Below are 16,255 nucleotides of genomic sequence, written 5' to 3'. Positions count from 1 at the left end.
GATGGGATGGGATGGGGGTGAATTGAATGAATGACTCGAGTCTCTCGGGTGGGGGGATCTGGATCTGGATTGGGTGGGTTAGGTCGGGCAATAAATCGTAGTGTAGGTAGGTACGATAGATGTATGTGTTGAATCTATTGAGAGGGCTGTAGTCTGTAGCAGATAGATGATTAGAAATTATCCAATAAAAGTTTCAATCTTATGTTTCTTCTCCAACCGGTCCCCCCCTCAGGTCTGTCTCTCTCCTCATAGGTACTCTTAGAGACTCGACATTATATTGTAAGGTACTGGACTGACTGACATCATAACATGGGATGATCCGGTCCTGGAATCACGTGGAGGAGCGCTAAAACAGAAAGGAAATGAATAGGGGCCATGAACCAATCACAGAGCGCAGGGGCCAAGTTTCAGAGAAATTGATACGGGGGTGTGGATGCCTGAGGTATGGATGGATGATGGATGGTGTGGTGTGGTGTGGTGTGGTGCCTCGGTCTTTCGGGTCTTGATGAATGGAAGGATTGATTGGGACTCGGAAGGAATTAGAAGGGGTTTATTGATTGATTACTGGATGTGAGGCTGGGGGTGTGGCACCGAGAAGTAGACTTGATATTTGTTGCTATTATATACCTCCCCTAGGTACCGACCCGATGATACGGATCATGATATGGTGATAATGATAAGTACCCATATATCATGATAACATCCGGTGTATCAGTGAGTCCCATGCCATCTCATGATTGATTGCTATTCTTTCTCTATCGTGACTATCGTGACTATCGTCCCCGCCCTTTTTAAAATTATGTCTGGGTCCTCGGCCAATCCAGCGCCGTGCCGCCCTGGCCGTCCCGTGCCTGGCTAGCTCTCTATCCGGCTTAGCGCGCGCTGCTCGTGTTTGCGGCGTTCCTGCATGGCGCCGACCCGAAGAGGAAAGGCGCAGGGGAGGTGCAGATGCGGCCAATCAAGCGAGTGCCAGGCGAAGGGAGCAGCAGGCGGATCAGGCGAATCAGGCGAATCAAGCGAATCCAAGCGAATCAAGCGAATCAGCCATAGTCAAGCCATCACGCCCATCACGCCGCCCCCCCCATCAATCGTGCCCGCCCGCCCCCTGGCACAGAAACCTCTTTCCACCTTCTCTTTTCCTCTTTCTCTCGCTCTCTCATTCTCTCTCTTCTGTTTCTTCCTCCCTCCCTCCCTCCCTTCCACCTCGTCGTCGCTATCGACAATCAACCACCCCCCTTCACTCTCTCTTCCGTCGTCCCTCTTTTATCGGCGGATTGATTCTTGAACATTGATTGTTTACTTCGTTTCTTGCGTCGCGACCACCCTTCCATTCCTTTTCCCCCTTCGTGGGCTTCGTTCGTATTCACGATCTTGCCCGCCTACCGTCCTTCCTTTCGAACCCGATCGTCATCTTCACCCGCGTCTCGAATACATCGTCGACCAGATCAACAACTACTCGGTGACCAGAATACACGCGTGGTGATCGCACCCACCCGACCGCCAAGGTCGTTCATTCATTCCTTCATCGACTCGCACACCATTATTCGTCATGCCCGGCCACGACCACTTCCATCGTCACCATGCGCGTGACCAGTCCACCATCGTCTCCGTCGTCTACGTGACCGCCCCGAAGACGTTCGAGGGCGAGGTGGGAGGATATACAACGCTGGGTCCCATCATCGAGGCCCCGACCCACGCCCCAGCTCCGGCTCCAGCTCCGCCCGCCACGACGGCTTCAGCAGATATCAAGTCGGCACCTCTGGTCGTGGATACCTCTTCCCACGTCGTGAAGCCGGTCCCCTCCACCACGCTCCCGGTTACCCAGCCGCAGCACACCACTCTCGAAACCTCGGCCGTCCTCCCGGCTTCCATCGTGCCGTCATCGTCCATCGTGCCGACCTCGATCCTCTTGGCTGCAGCCAGCAGTGCCATCTCCAGCTCTTCCTCGGCCCTCCTCTCCGCTACACCTTCTCTCGAGGCCGTAGCGAATGCCTCCAGCACACCCAGCGCTTCCAGCGTGGCCAAAGAGAGTTCGGGATCCGGCGGGATGAGCACCGGAGGGAAGGTCGGACTTGCCGTCGGTATCGTGTGTCTCGTCGCCACTGTCATTGCTGTCGTCGGTTTCTGCTTCATGAGGAAGCGCCGCGCTGCCGATCGTCAACGCCTGGATGATGAGAATGAGAAGCAGGATGCCTTTGCCGCCATAGCACGACAGGCCAGCACACGCACCACGGCCACCGCTCCCCGCCTCTCCCTGCGTCCCGTGACGGAATTCCTCCCCAACCTGGCTGAGAAGCGTCAGAGCCGTGGGAATGCGCTCGCCACTCCACCACCGAACACCGCCGGAGGAGCTGATGCCAACAACCTCAACAACCCGTTCGGTAACCACGCCGAAACCATCGATGCTGCCAATGCAAGTGGTCCAGCTGTCGTGGATGATGTCACTCCCAAGGGCGAGATCATTGCTGCGGCGTCGACCGGTGCGGCAGCGGGTGCTGCAACAGGACTCGTGCGTGGAGCTTCCATCCGCGGTCAGGGACCAAAGGCGATGGATTTCACCACCAAGGGCCCCTTGTTGCCTCCCCCAAGCCCCTCCGGAACGGAATTCAGCGTCTCATCCGATGCCACTGCTACCCCAACCCCCACCGGCACCGGTGCAGCTATCGCCGCCGCTGGTGGTCCTGCCAACAGCACTGTTCACCGTGTCCAACTCGACTTCAACCCATCCATGGACGATGAGCTGGAGCTCCGTGCTGGTCAGCTGATCAGACTCCTGCACGAGTATGATGATGGATGGGTAAGTTCTCGTTCGAATTTGTTTGCGTCTGATCTAACACGTTCCAGGCACTCTGCATCCGTCTCGACCGCTCTCGCCAAGGTGTCGTCCCTCGTACATGTCTCTCGGTCCGCCCCGTCAAGCCTCGCCCTCCGCAGAATGGCCCTCGCGGCCCTCCTCCCCCAGGCATGCGCCTCCCCGTTCAAGCGCGTCCCATGTCCCCTGCCATGAACCAAGGTCGTCCAATGTCTCCAGCTATGAATCAGGGTCGTCCAATGACTCCCACTGGCAACCGACCCATGACTCCCACTGGTCCCCAATACAACCCCCAACGCCCCATGACACCAAACGGTCAACAAAGTCGTCCTTCCAGTCCCTCTGCCGCCCAGATGCAAGAGCGACGCAATACTCCTCCCGGCCCAAGCCCCATGAACCCAGCTACCAGCCCCCCCTCCAACCCTCCGCCCGAGTTCCGGGGTCCTCCTCTCGGTCCCGTCGGTCGCAAACCCGTTCCCGGCCAAGCTCTGTGATGGGTGGATTGAGATCTTTCGGGTCAGAAGGAAATAGAATATTTGGAATCACGGCGTAATGGGGCACCTGGATGGCTGGATACGAGCGAAACGACACATCTAAAATTTCCTCGACTTCTCTTTGCATTTCACCGTTGTTACTTCTGAGGAGGATACCGACGGTTTTTCTTTTCCTTTCCTTTCACTTCTTTGCACATCTGCAGAAGCCATTGTGGATGTGGAGGCAGTATACACACCCTGGCCTCGTTTTTAAATGGTGCCAGTAATTGTATGACTAGTGTCTCATTTTCTCTTCTTTCCAGATCCTCTGGCTTTGCAGATGCCTCGCTCCCCGGACACCAGCTGTCTAGGGTAGTGCGAGTTTTCCTCGGGTGGATTTTTCGAGTGATCAACGGAGGAGGTGCTGAGCTGTGCTGAGCGAGAGGTCCATGTAGATTAAGAGCAATAGCAGGAATGAAATGATTAGGTAGCCCTCTACAAGTGAGGTGAAGCAAAACTGGGGACACTAACGCTTGGCCTTTTGTCATGAGCACGTGACGCCGTTGCTTCTCGGCACCAGGGTGAAGGTAAAGTAAAAGGGAATGCACTAATCAAGAGGCACTTTCTATGCTCAAGGTAAAGCAAAAGGGAATGAATGAATGCATTGATAAAGAAGCATTCTCCATATCTGCACTGCACGCCCATGAGATCCATCGCATGTTGATGCGACCCCGCGTGTCTACCTTACCCCACATTTTCACACACCTCTCGCCACCCGAAGCCCAGGAACCATGACGAATTTCCTCATCATAAGGTCATGCATTCCAGTTATCCCGGCGCAGGAGGAAAATCAGAATCCCTATACGTTCCCTGGCCTTTTTTACATAAGGTAGGTAACTGGCCCTGGATGTTGGAATACGTCATCATGGTATCACGCCAGATTGATGGGTTGATCATATATAAAAGGCGGGGGCGGGGGGAAGGGGGAGGAGAGGGCTTTTGTTTGAATACTTTATATCTTGATTTTCTGATATTGATGATATTGAGAGATTTGTAAGTTTGATGGGATTTTTTTTTCATTGCTGGTTATATGAAGGGAGGGAAGGAAGGGAAGCTAGCTAGTTGGCTTGCTTGGAGAGAGATGAGATGTTATGTTATGTTTCTGAAATACTACCTACCTATCTACGTACATATGCTAATATCACATACCCAAATCTCTCTCTAGGTGAACAAGACAACACACACACAAAAAGTGCAACCAACCTGAAAAAAACAAAAAAAAATCAAACACGCAAGACGACATCATGTCTACATCTACGAGCGACAAGCCCACGGCGGACCCGTACCGCGAGAAGAACATCGATAATGTGTCTCTGAAAGAGAAGATTGAGGATTTGAGCGAGTTTATTTCAAAGTGTAAGTTTGGTATGATGACTACGCATCATGGACAGACTGGGGCGCTGGTTTCTAGGTGTATGGGGTTAGCTGCTAAAGTACGTCCCTTTCCCTCCCTCCTCTTTTCCCTCCCCTACTAACCAACCACGCACAGGAAAACAACGGCGTGGACCTAATCTTCCACACCAACACCATCTCCGGCAAAACGTCAGACATCTCCCACGATCCGCACGTCAACATATCATTCCTCAACTCGTCAGGGGAATGGGCGTCCATCTCGGGCACCTCTTCCATGATCACGGACCGCGGCACGATTAAAAAATACTATTCCCCAGCGCTCAAAGCCTGGTTGGGTGATCTGGGTGATGGCGTGCATGATGGAGGACCGGAGGATCCGAGGATTGGCGTTATTAGGGTGAGGACGAATACGGCGACGTATGCGATTGCGAGAAGGGGGGAAAAGGGGGTGGAGGATCAGGTTAGGAGGGGGGAGCTTGGGGGAGAGAAAGAGGGGGAAACGCCCCAGGTTACGAGGTTGAGGGAGGTTAATGAACAGGAGATTGAGAGGTGGAGAAGAGGGGAGAAGGAGTGAGTGAGTGAGTGAGGTGGGAGAGTATGGGATGGGATGGGGTTTTATATGATTTGATTAGTTTTTTTGATATCTTACCTACCTTATGTTGTTTATCTTAATTCGAGAATCCTTGGGTCCTGATCATCAATTCCCCCAATTAACCATCAAAAACCTACCTACCTAGCTTCTAAATTCCAGTAAAGATAAAAAAAAAGGAGGGGGGGACATGAAACAATAAATCCCACGGGTCTTGGGGGATTTGCTGAGGATGCTTGGGCTCTACAACTCGAACCCATTTATCTATCCATGTGGCAACTCACCCTCTTGACCGTGCGTGTATCAGATGTTTTACGTTTTGGGAGATTTGAAGGTGTGACGTTGGTTTAATTTCGGAGTTGGGATTTTCTTTTGGGTTCTTGGATACCTAGGTTTGGTGTGTATAACTACATCTCAGAGAAGAGAAGAGAAGAGACGAAAAGAAGAGATAGAAGAGCGCTCTCTGGTGCCTCTGCTCAATACGCATTTTCCTTCCCTCCTACCACTCGCCCATAACCACCTCCCTACTACGGGTCAACCATCAGCGCCTCTCTCGCCCTCTCCGCATGCCAATCGACCCAAAACCTAACCGCCCCCCTCAAAACACCCCTCAGTTCCCCCTCTCTCCACTCAAACTCCACCCTTCCGCTCCCCCCCAAAACCTCACTAATCCCAACCCCCGTTCTAGCCTCCCAATGTATCATCATGTCACGCATCTGTTTCGCAGCTTCCAGATGCATATCCGCTAACACTGCCTCCCAGGTATCCTGGAGCCTGATGACGACTTTGCGATCGCGCGCGCTGCCGAAATACAGAAAATGCCCTGTGGCGATGGCGCCCCGCTCGCTGCTGCAGCGCGTCTGGAGATACGTGGCCCAGGGTATGATGGGCGCGGGGAATCCGTATTGTGCGCCGGCGAGGTCGAGAGCGTAGGTTTCGTGACCGAGAGTTAGTTTGAGAAGGTGGTGCGGTGGGATGAGGCCGATGTCTTGATCGTTGGGGCCGAAGAGGAGGATTTGGAGGGGGAGAGTGCGGGGGGGTAAGTAGCACACTTCGAGGATGTCGGTTGTGAGATCTGGGTGAAGAAAGGGGGGGTGTTAGTTTCTGTGTCCTTTTTGGGGAGGGGAGGGGAGAAGGGGATGAGTGAGGATGAAGAAGAGAATCTTCTCAAATCAAATCAAATCAATCAAACCAAACCAACCTTTCAAGAAATACTTAACCAACTCATGCATAAAAGCCACAGCATCCAAACTCCTCGCAAAACTCAACAACGCCAACCTATCCTCCCCATCCCGCACCACGCCCTCGGGCACGCCCCTAATCAAGTCATGGTCGATCTGCAGCGGCTCGAACGCCTTGATCCACACCAGCAGCTTGTCTCCCCGCCTCTCGGTGCGCAGGACCGGGATCTCGAACAGCTGCGCCCGGAAATCGTAGAAGATGGCTTGCAGCGTGGCGCCCGCCCGGTAGAGCGCGCGGCGCTTCTGGAGAGTTGTGCAGAGGGCGCCGTGCGCGGTGCTGCATGTCGCTGAGCTGCAGATGTAGATGGGGGACTGGGGAGTTAGGTAGGGGGGTGTGTCGATGCAGAGCGCGCAGGCTGTGGCGGTTGGCTGTTGGCAGATGACACACTGGTGCGTGCTGGCCGTTGACATCTTGCCGGATGGATGGATGGATGGATTGGCTTGGATGGAAAGAAAGAAATTGGGGGTTTCTGCCAATGGTGGTTAGTTGAGTTTTCTTCTTTCTTTCTGCCCATCGAGTATAAAGGAGTGGAACAGACCTGTATCGTATCTATCCGGTATCTCACAACTCAAGAGCGCGTTCGCTATCCCGAGTTCCAATGTTGAGAGTCGAGTTGAGGAAGAAGAGAGAAAGTCGAGAACGCTGCCCTCTGGATGAGATGTTTACAGATCTCTATCTAGATCACGGTGAATAAATAAACAAACAAGCCCAGCACAGCCGCAAGCACCAGCCGCCCATCCTCGAGAAGTTCATCCTCGTGAACAACCAACTTCGTTGCGGAAACAGAACAAATCCTGACTGTGAAGAGGTCGGGGTAAAGGGGCTCGCTTAAGACACACTCCCTGTTCTCTCCTCTGGAAATGGTTCGGATAAGTGTTGTTTATCAGCGGATTGGTGGCGCGGCGGGGTGGGTTTAATAGGACTCATTATTTGAAAGAGGTGGTGGGTTCTGGGTGTGCTTTTGGGTCCTTTTGTTTGATTCTTGGATTCGTTGATGCTGGATTAATTCCAAAAAAAAGAAAAAGAAAAATTCCCTAGGTGACGATTCATCTCTTTATTTGTAGAGAAAGGGATTGGATTGGGAGGAATATGAAAGGGGGAAATATGGATTGATGATATCTGTGAGCCAAAAATAGGGCTGACTTGGGGTCTTCACTTGAAGAGGTTTAATTCATGGGTTGAAGTTGTCTGCACATAATGCCAAATTCTTGCGGTGGCCACAGTACCAGATATCATAAGTATGGAGATGGCAGAAGATTGAGCCTTCCTACGTAGTGAGTAGTTCCTAACACTATGAACAAGCTGTCTCAGATAAGTATCAGCGTTGACGCCAACATCCTTTGAATCGAAACCAAAATTTTTACTTAACAAAATACAATTATAACCTGGTATCGTGACGCCAATCCACACAATAACACCTATACGTCCCTCCTCCGTAACGCCAAACGTTAACCCATGCAAAGCCACCAGGAAATTAGAACTATTATAAGTATCAGTAAATTGTTTCTTGACCACAGGAGCAGTCGAACTTACCAGCTTCAAGGGTGTTCTATTTAGACCTCTTGTGAAATTGCGCATAGCACGTTGCTTATTCGGACGCGACTGCAGCCTTCGGAAAGCCTCTTGGATGTGTCGGCTTTCAACAGGAGTTCGTCCTTCGGATGGCGGATCAAACAGGCCTTGAAGCTTACGTTTCTTCCCTTGCTGCTCTCCACCCGAGTTCGCCTTGCCCAAGTCTTCCTGCTCCTTAATCTTAAGCGCCTCCTCGGTGAGGGTCTGGACGATTTCAAAAGTCAAGAATCCCAGGATGTCGACTATGTCATCATTGGGTTTCGAATCTGTGACAACGCCAAAGCCTGCCCACTCCTTGAACCGCTTGCCCTTGCGGAATGTGAAGGAAGCTTGTCGGTATTCTGACCACGTGACGTACTCCTCCTTCGTCATGGCCTTTGTGCGCTCGTCGGCTTTCTTAAGACGTTGTAGAGTTGCATAATTCATCTCCTCCTCATCCTCATCCTCTTCATCTTCTCTCTCGGGAACTTCTTGGTTGTAAAGTGATGGCACTTCCCAAGGCAGACCAACCTTGGCCTTCTTGTTCTTCTTGGCGGTATCTACGACGGGACCTGCTGCTGCTCCACCAGGTTCATCACCAGTTCCCAGGTCGGCATCGCCACCTTTGTCATCGGAATCTTTAACGTTCTTCCGGACATCCTTCCAGGAGAGAAAGGTACGTAGACGAGACACCTTAGCCTGGTCGTGACGGATGAGGAAGATCAAGTCATCGGTAGAAATTGACCTGCTACCACGGCGAGAAGCTTGCTCGGTGCATTGTCGGAGCTTAGAGGTTTTAGAAAAGGATCACGACTGGATTTGGCATTAGACATACCATTTCAATGACTTGTTGACGTACGATCTCCTCAATCATGCCCGTGGTCTCGGCCGAGGCTTCAGCGGTCTCCCCAGAGACATACATCATCTGGTAAACGCATGTTAGTCTGTAAATATGAATGATGGGACACAAATCCTTCTGTGTCTGTGTCTGCGCAGGAGGCGAGGTTAAATGGGCCAGCTTGATGTCTGACTTCAGACTGAACATGGCCCTATCAAATCCCGAGGGCCGTTCTCAAGCTTAGTCTCCAGGCCAAGTTCTGTTCGATGCCCAAACCAAGGTCGAGACAGCAATCCACTTCCTTGACATTCGACAGGGCCCATGGGGCAGGGCATCTCGTGCATTGCCCAGCTAAAGGGAGATGTGTTTGGACAAGGAAGACTAAGGTAGGCACCAAACTGACCTGCTGGATCTCCGTCCGATACTTCGCCGTTTTGTCCGTCATATTGCCAATGTTGTTTCTCTTGCTATCCTTAGATTTCCGGGGTAGAAAGCTAACTGATAGTGTTTCCGTGATGAGGAGTGGTAGCCACCGACCTCAAGGTTGCTGGGAATAAGCGAGTCGCGAGCGCCTTACGATTTCAGGCGATTCTGCCGGGCGGTGGAGGTACCATTGAACGTCACCTACAAGGACTCTACCCCACCGGCCTTTGGAGACAGCTTTCGGGCTTCGACATTTGCAGCTGCCAGATATTACGCTTGAAGTCATCTATATAGTTATGGAGTTCTTCTAATCTGCCACTGGGTCAAAGACCACTCTCTTTGAAGAGGCATTCACGTGATGAACGTCATCGATGCCGAGTAAGCCGAAACGAAACGTGCTAGCTTTAGGCCGAAGCAACGACTTCGTCCCGCGTTAAACTTCACAATCGCTACTCAATGAATAAGACCGGGCAGGACCTTTGAGGGTATATATTTAACAGATGGAAGATGGCCGCGCAGCAGGGCGCCGTGCTCCGCGCTACAAAGGAGAAGACACAAGCCAGACGACGGAACGTGAGATTCGAGGCTGGTATCTTTACGGCGTCGCGGCGGAAGTGTTCGCGGTCTGTGGAGTGGGCTCGTTCCTCCCCGTGACATTGGAACAGCTTGCCAAGGAGAATGCGGTCCTCTGGTCTGATAGAACGACCTCCTGCATGTCGAAAGCTGCGGCGGGCGTTGGAGATGCTGTCAATACGACGGCGCCAGCCTTGCTCGCAAGAGCCTCAGCACCCGAGAATACCCAATGTATTATCCGTCTCTTTGGGTCCGAGATCACCACTTCTAGTTTTGCTATGTATACCTTTTCTGCGGCTGTATTTATACAGGCCCTAGCACTCGTCTCGTTCAGCTCAGTTGCGGACCATGGTGAGTATTTACTCCTGCGTTTGGGCTTCAAACGCTGACAAGCTTCAGGTGATTATCGGAAGAGACTTCTAGTTGCATTTGGATTTACTGGAGCCATATCCTCAATGCTGTTCATTCTTGTCGTCCCCAAAATCTATCTTCTTGGCGCTATTCTGGTGGTCGTCGGTGTCACTTGTCTTGGATCTTCTTTCGTCCTGCTCAATGCTTTCCTTCCACTACTTGTGGCGAACCATCCCTTAGTAGTTACCGGAGGTCGTTCCAACCAAGATTCTTCATCTATACCCTTGGAGTCTCTATCTCCTGACAGAGACTCGGTTGACGATGAAGAAAGAGATGATCGTCGAGCCTTTCCATCAGTGTCCAAATCAACTACCACGGAGCTCCAACTATCCTCTAAAATCTCGTCTAAAGGCGTGGGCATTGGATATATCGCTGCAGTCTTTGTCCAGATTCTCAGCATCTTGGTACTTTTCCTCATGTCGAAGAAGAAGAATGTCTCATCGACCCTTCCCCTTCGATTGGTCCTCCTCATGGTCGGAATATGGTGGTTTGCCTTCACCATCCCCTCCTCAATGTGGCTTCGCGACCGCCCTGGCCCCCCTCTCGAGACTGCATCCTCCCATCGCAACAAATGGCGTGCATTCGTAGCCTATTTCTCCTTTGCTTGGATCTCATTATGGAAAACCATCAAGGTTGCGATAAAGCTCCGCCAAATGATAATCTTCCTAATCGCCTGGTTCCTCCTCTCCGACGCCATCGCCACCGTCTCCGGCACCGCCATCCTCTTCGCGCGCACCGAGCTGAAAATGGGCACCGTCGCCATCGCCCTCCTATCCATAACCTCCATTTCATCCGGCATCGCCGGAGCCTTCTTCTGGCCCATCATCTCCCGGCGTTACGGTCTACAAACCAACCGCACGATCGTCGCCTGCGTCGCATTCATGGAGATCATCCCTCTGTACGGCCTCCTCGGCTACCTCCCCTTCGTGCAAGCCTGGGGCGTCGGCGGGCTTCAGAAAGCCTGGGAGATCTACCCGCTAGGCATCATCCACGGATTCGTCATGGGCGGCCTCTCCTCGTACTGCCGCTCCTTCTTCGGACTCCTGATCCCGCCGGGCAGCGAAGCCGCCTTCTACGCGCTCTACGCCATCACGGATAAAGGAAGCTCGGCCTTCGGCCCCGCGGTCGTGGGCTTGATCGTTGATGCCACGGGCCACATCCGGCCGGCGTTCATCTTTCTCGCGGTGCTGATCCTGTTGCCGGCGCCGCTGGTCTGGATGGTGGATGTGAAGAAGGGCCAGGAAGACGCGGTGCGGATGGCGGGCTTGCTGAAGAAGATCCATGCGAGTGAGATTGATCCGAGCGATGATGGAATGGATATCGCCGCCGAGGAGAGATTCCATGAGTCGAGAGGGTTGATGAGGGATCATGATTAATTGATCAGATCGATCGACTTGTTGATGAATCAATACAGGTTGTTGAAATGTACTATATAGTACCTATGTATCATGTCTAAATCATCATCATCATCATACCCCCTTAGATACCTAACTTTCTATGTTTCCTCCCTCACCCCCTCCCCCCCCAACAAAGAAAAGAAAAGAAAACAAACAAACCCAAACTATCTCCCTTCCATACCTGGAAAACAACCTAGAAGTTACAGGCATAAGTAAGGAGTGCTTTTATATATTTCAGTATTTCAAACAACAATAATAAAGAGAATTATGAGTATTCATTCCATGGGGAGGGACATGATGGGTATATAATGGAATAACGATGCGTATCCGGACACATACTCACGCACGGGAGATGGATGAATAGCGAGCGCACTTCCATGATTCTGTTAATAATATTCATTGTTCTTCTCTACTTGTCTGCGGGGGTTTCAGCAAGGCCGCGCCTCCTTTCCAGCCCCAAGCTACGGCGTAATGCCGAGCTAGCATCTGCCACTCCTCGACCTCGTCTAATCCTTCGAGGCTATTCAGGCGCTCTTTTTCCTCTGCTGGGACCCATTGCTCCCAGATATCCTCTATGGTCGCGGCATCGCTTCCTCCTCCGGCTCCGTTGCGCTCTTGGAATTCGAGAGCCGCGAGTCGCGCTCGCTGGTCACTTAGACTCCGGTATCGCTGGATGGTAGGCATGAAGATGCCCCTTGCTGCGAGATTCTCTACCATCATCTGCCCGAAAGGATCATCTACCCCAATTGGCTCATAGATCACGATTCCAAGCTCCGGTATCCTACCCCCAAACCACTTCACCACATCTGTGGCGATGTCGATATCTAGATAGCATAAACAACATTCAGATATCACCAGGGTCGGCAGATCACTCCTCAGACCTCGAAATGATGAGAGAGATTCCAGGGAAGGGAGACGTCGTAGATCAAGAGGGTGGCATATATACCGTTCTTGGGTTTCTCCATCCACTGAGCGGAGCAGGCCCCATTCGGGCTCTGGATTGCTATCACCGTCGGGGACCCCGCCATTGGGACCATTCGGGAATATGCCCTCATCGCCCCCTAATATCGGCCGATTTGCCTCGACAATCTGCTTCTTCGCCGCGCAGACTGCAGGGAAGTCGAATTCGTGATAGACGAGGTTGTGATGACGGTTCTGGTCGCGGAGGCGGAAATAGCGAGTGTCGGTCCCCGCGCCGAGTGATATTATTTGCCTCGATGGTTGGTTTGAGATAGGATCGGAGGATGAGAGGAAGGAGTTGATGAGGGTATCGAGAGCAGTGGTTCGGGTATAGGTCCCTGCTGAAGGGTCAGCAAATTCAAGCTAGTAATCATATTGCAGTCAAGGCCAAGAAAAGGGGCAGGGAATACCAACCGCGATTAATGATGGGCAATCTTCGTATCCCATTGCCATGGACAAAATATTGAGCAAATGGATCATCTAGATAGCCCAAGGAGACAGCGCTGAGGCGGGAGACGGCAGCATCAGTATCGGTGGATTGGACGTTCTGATCTCTGCGGCTCGATGCGCTGAGAGTGGATGGGCCGCCGCGACCTCGACCGCGGCCTCGCAAACGTGGTCCACCGCGCGAGGAAAGAAGATTGGGAATTTGGGAGGAAGACATGGTGGGAGGTGGATTGGGGGCGTGTTCGAGGTCGAGGCGGGGTGAGGCTCAGGCTGCAAGGCTGCCGAGGGAGGGGCGTGAGGTGGTCCATGGGGCTCTAGAGCAGTCACGTGCTGAACGGTACTCTGACGTTAACTGCCTTACTAATAAGGTAAAAGCCTCGTTGTATGGATCGTACAGCTCCCACAATCCACCTCTGATGCATCACACTACTGTTCTTTATTAAGAAGAGACAATGCATATTCCGCACGTTTCCCCAGCCATGATAGGGCTGTGCGGTGGCAGCAACAGCCGAGACAATGCCATGCACCAGTTCAAACACCAGTGCGAGAGGCTCAACAGGAATAACAATATTCCGTCACATGGCCGGAGACATACCTTAAGGTAAAGTCTTTGATTGAGGGACCCATGTCACATGACAAAAGCGGCACCCCGGCTGCAGTAGTCGACGCCACTGGTGGACGGCCCCTGCAGTGAGGACCCCGAAACGGCCAAACGGCTCCAGCGCGCCGCATTAGCAAGATTGGCCCGATTAGCCCGATTAGCCCGACTAGCCAGGTACGAGATCCTGTAGCGAGGCTTGGCGAGAGCGAGACGCGTCGTGATTGGCCAACCAGGGCGCTCCCGCAAATTTGCCCCGGCAGAGGCCCTGAATGCGAGATGAAGCGCAATCTCCAGTATCCATGCCGTGGGCCCGGGATCCTCAGCCAACCTCCCGCCCATTGCTTCTTTTCATCCCCCTCGGCCGCCCTCTTTGCATCTCTCCCCCCATCGCTCGTTTGTTTCTTGGCTGCTTCACCGCGCCCTCACGTTCGTTACCGTCTCTCCAGACTTCCACTCGTTGCGTCCTGACCTTCAGTCTCTCGTTCTCTACTCTCCGTCGCCTTTCGTTCTCTTGACGCGTCTGATCCTTCGACGACTGACCCCCCTCCCCTTGGTTGGAGCCCCCGTTCGAAATCCATATCTGCACGGCGAGAACTGGCCGAAAACCAAGTTCAATCGCCATACATTACTATCCTCCGCATTCACCATGAAGTTCCTCGAGGCCCACGCTGCCCTGGGTGCCGCCATCCTCTTGTTCTTGTCCCCGTGCGAGGCGAAGCATAGTCACAACCTGCAGCATCTGGAGGCTTTTGGCAGGAGGCACAACCACCGCAGGGCATACCCGTCGCCGCAGGCAGAGCAAGTTGAAGATGCTCTGACCAAACGAGGGACCTGCAGCTTTCCGACAGATGCGGGCTTGGTTCCCGTGACACCCGATGCGCAGAACGCCGGCTGGGCCATGAGCCCTGACCAACCATGCTTGCCGGGCCACTATTGCCCATACGCCTGTCCATCCGGCCAGGTCACGGCTCAGTGGAACCCCGAGGCCACTTCCTATACCTATCCGATGTCGATGGTAAGTGGAGAGCGGGCTCAAGAAACTACAATCGAACTCTTCTGACTTGTCACCAGGATGGTGGGCTGTACTGTGATTCAGACGGGCAAATCATCAAGCCCTTCCCCAACAAGCCGTATTGCGTTGACGGAACCGGCTCCGTAGGAGCCAAGAACTCTTGTGGAGATGTCGTTGCCTTTTGCCAGACCGTCCTGCCAGGAAATGAAGCCATGTTGATCCCGACGTCTGTTCAGAGCTGGGCGCAACTGGCAGTCCCCGGTACCAGCTACTGGGCGTCCACTGCTGCTCAGTATGTACTGCTTCTCTTAGGTTTATATGCCGCTGCTAATGTTCCTGTAGCTACTACATCAACCCCCCAGGAATTGGAGTCGAAGATGCTTGCATCTGGAGCGATGGATCCAAGCCACTAGGCAACTGGGCTCCCTATGTTGCTGGAGCCAACACTGACGAAAACGGCAATACCTTTGCGAAGATTGGTTGGAACCCAATCTTCACCAACAGTGATCTAAGCGGCACTTCGCCGAGCTTTGGCGTGAAAATTGAATGTTCTGGTGAGGGTTGCAATGGTCTACCCTGCTCGATTGATCCTTCTGTGCACAGTGTAGGCCAGGTCACCAGTGCCGATCAGGCCTCTGGTGCTGGCGGCGCCAACTTCTGCGTCGTTACAATCCCCGAGGGCATGACGGCCAACGTTGTGGTTTTCTCCGCCGGCGATTCAAGCTCTGGCTCTGCTTCACCTTCGTCCTCTCAGGCCCCAAGCTCATCCTCTTCCCCATCTCCATCTCCGTCTTCGTCTTCGTCTTCCACACCCACCCCAACGCCAACGCCTACGCCGACCCCAACCACAACTTCGTCATCTACCTCCACGACGAGTTCGACTTCATCTTCGACCCCGACTCCATCGAGCACCTCCACCTCCACCTCGAGCTCTTCAAGCTCAAGCTCTAGCTCGAGCACGTCTAGCTCTTCTAGTATTATCCTATCGACCTCGTCAGTCGTCAATACTACAACATCGCTCCTTCCCAAGCCAACCGATGCGCCCCACATCCTCTTCCAGAACGCCACTGCCACTGCCGCCGCCTCCAACATTCCTGCCCTCATGGCGAGCGGTTCCGCTGTATCGAACCCAATCGCCGCGAACACATCAGTTCCCACTGGTTCCCAAGGCAGCCCCGTGAAGTCTGCTGCTGGAGGGACGTACATCTCAAACAGTGTCGTCTTCTCAAGCATTGTCTTGGCTGTCGTCGCTGCATTGCTGTGAGCCAACTTTCCTAGCATTCTCAAGGGATCGTTGGGTGTACCTTCTTCATCTCGACCTTCGAATCTACGGGGGTATTCTTCGGCTTCTCCTTCTTGGCTTATTACCTACAGTCTATTCTAATACGTCTGGATCTACGTAATGTCTTTTGGAACCGCCAACTTTCCAACCATATCTCTATATATACCCTCATGTTGGATATATGGGATATTTTCCTTCTGCGTATATTGTTGCTCTATCCTGCTGGATGCA

The 16,255-nt window shown here is 52.9% G+C and overlaps 7 protein-coding genes across 7 annotated transcripts; 4 read left to right on the top strand and 3 right to left on the bottom strand.

Moving 5' to 3' along the window:
• Positions 1-1,417: 1,417 nt before the first annotated feature.
• M430DRAFT_206838 (hypothetical protein) lies at positions 1,418-3,225 on the top strand. The gene has a single exon (XM_024864347.1). The coding sequence runs from the start codon at positions 1,550-1,552 to the stop codon at positions 3,005-3,007; it is 1,458 nt and encodes a 485-aa protein (XP_024724398.1). The 5' UTR covers positions 1,418-1,549; the 3' UTR covers positions 3,008-3,225.
• Positions 3,226-4,589: 1,364 nt separating this feature from the next.
• Positions 4,590-5,276, top strand: M430DRAFT_39834 (hypothetical protein; the record flags this gene model as incomplete). Its single annotated transcript, XM_024867344.1, has 2 exons — positions 4,590-4,778; positions 4,835-5,276. The coding sequence occupies 2 exons, from the start codon at positions 4,590-4,592 to the stop codon at positions 5,270-5,272; spliced, it is 627 nt and encodes a 208-aa protein (XP_024724397.1). The 3' UTR covers positions 5,273-5,276.
• Positions 5,277-5,641: 365 nt separating this feature from the next.
• M430DRAFT_39833 (hypothetical protein) lies at positions 5,642-6,939 on the bottom strand (the record flags this gene model as incomplete). The annotated part of the gene is made up of 2 exons (XM_024867343.1): positions 5,642-6,362; positions 6,489-6,939. The coding sequence occupies 2 exons, from the start codon at positions 6,937-6,939 to the stop codon at positions 5,815-5,817; spliced, it is 999 nt and encodes a 332-aa protein (XP_024724396.1). The 3' UTR covers positions 5,642-5,814.
• Positions 6,940-7,744: 805 nt separating this feature from the next.
• On the bottom strand, positions 7,745-9,423 carry M430DRAFT_33378 (hypothetical protein). The gene is made up of 4 exons (XM_024866359.1): positions 9,322-9,423; positions 8,916-9,005; positions 8,063-8,866; positions 7,745-8,009 (listed from the first exon to the last, which is right to left on the bottom strand). The coding sequence occupies exons 1-4, from the start codon at positions 9,361-9,363 to the stop codon at positions 8,004-8,006; spliced, it is 942 nt and encodes a 313-aa protein (XP_024724395.1). The 5' UTR covers positions 9,364-9,423; the 3' UTR covers positions 7,745-8,003.
• A 170-nt stretch (positions 9,424-9,593) lies between these two features.
• M430DRAFT_115849 (hypothetical protein) lies at positions 9,594-11,804 on the top strand. The gene is made up of 2 exons (XM_024861607.1): positions 9,594-10,265; positions 10,314-11,804. The coding sequence occupies exons 1-2, from the start codon at positions 9,842-9,844 to the stop codon at positions 11,699-11,701; spliced, it is 1,812 nt and encodes a 603-aa protein (XP_024724394.1). The 5' UTR covers positions 9,594-9,841; the 3' UTR covers positions 11,702-11,804.
• Positions 11,805-12,118: 314 nt separating this feature from the next.
• Positions 12,119-13,346, bottom strand: M430DRAFT_16501 (hypothetical protein; the record flags this gene model as incomplete). Its single annotated transcript, XM_024863474.1, has 2 exons — positions 12,119-13,020; positions 13,097-13,346. 2 exons carry the CDS (start codon positions 13,344-13,346, stop codon positions 12,119-12,121), a joined length of 1,152 nt encoding a protein of 383 aa, XP_024724393.1.
• Positions 13,347-14,376: 1,030 nt separating this feature from the next.
• On the top strand, positions 14,377-16,006 carry M430DRAFT_48217 (hypothetical protein; the record flags this gene model as incomplete). The annotated part of the gene is made up of 3 exons (XM_024867982.1): positions 14,377-14,745; positions 14,802-15,034; positions 15,085-16,006. The coding sequence occupies 3 exons, from the start codon at positions 14,377-14,379 to the stop codon at positions 16,004-16,006; spliced, it is 1,524 nt and encodes a 507-aa protein (XP_024724392.1).
• Positions 16,007-16,255: the final 249 nt, after the last annotated feature.

This window comes from Amorphotheca resinae, assembly GCF_003019875.1.
Source record: "Amorphotheca resinae ATCC 22711 unplaced genomic scaffold M430scaffold_2, whole genome shotgun sequence".
Classification (NCBI taxonomy): domain Eukaryota; kingdom Fungi; phylum Ascomycota; class Leotiomycetes; order Helotiales; family Amorphothecaceae; genus Amorphotheca; species Amorphotheca resinae.
This window is presented reverse-complemented; position numbering and strand designations above follow the sequence as displayed.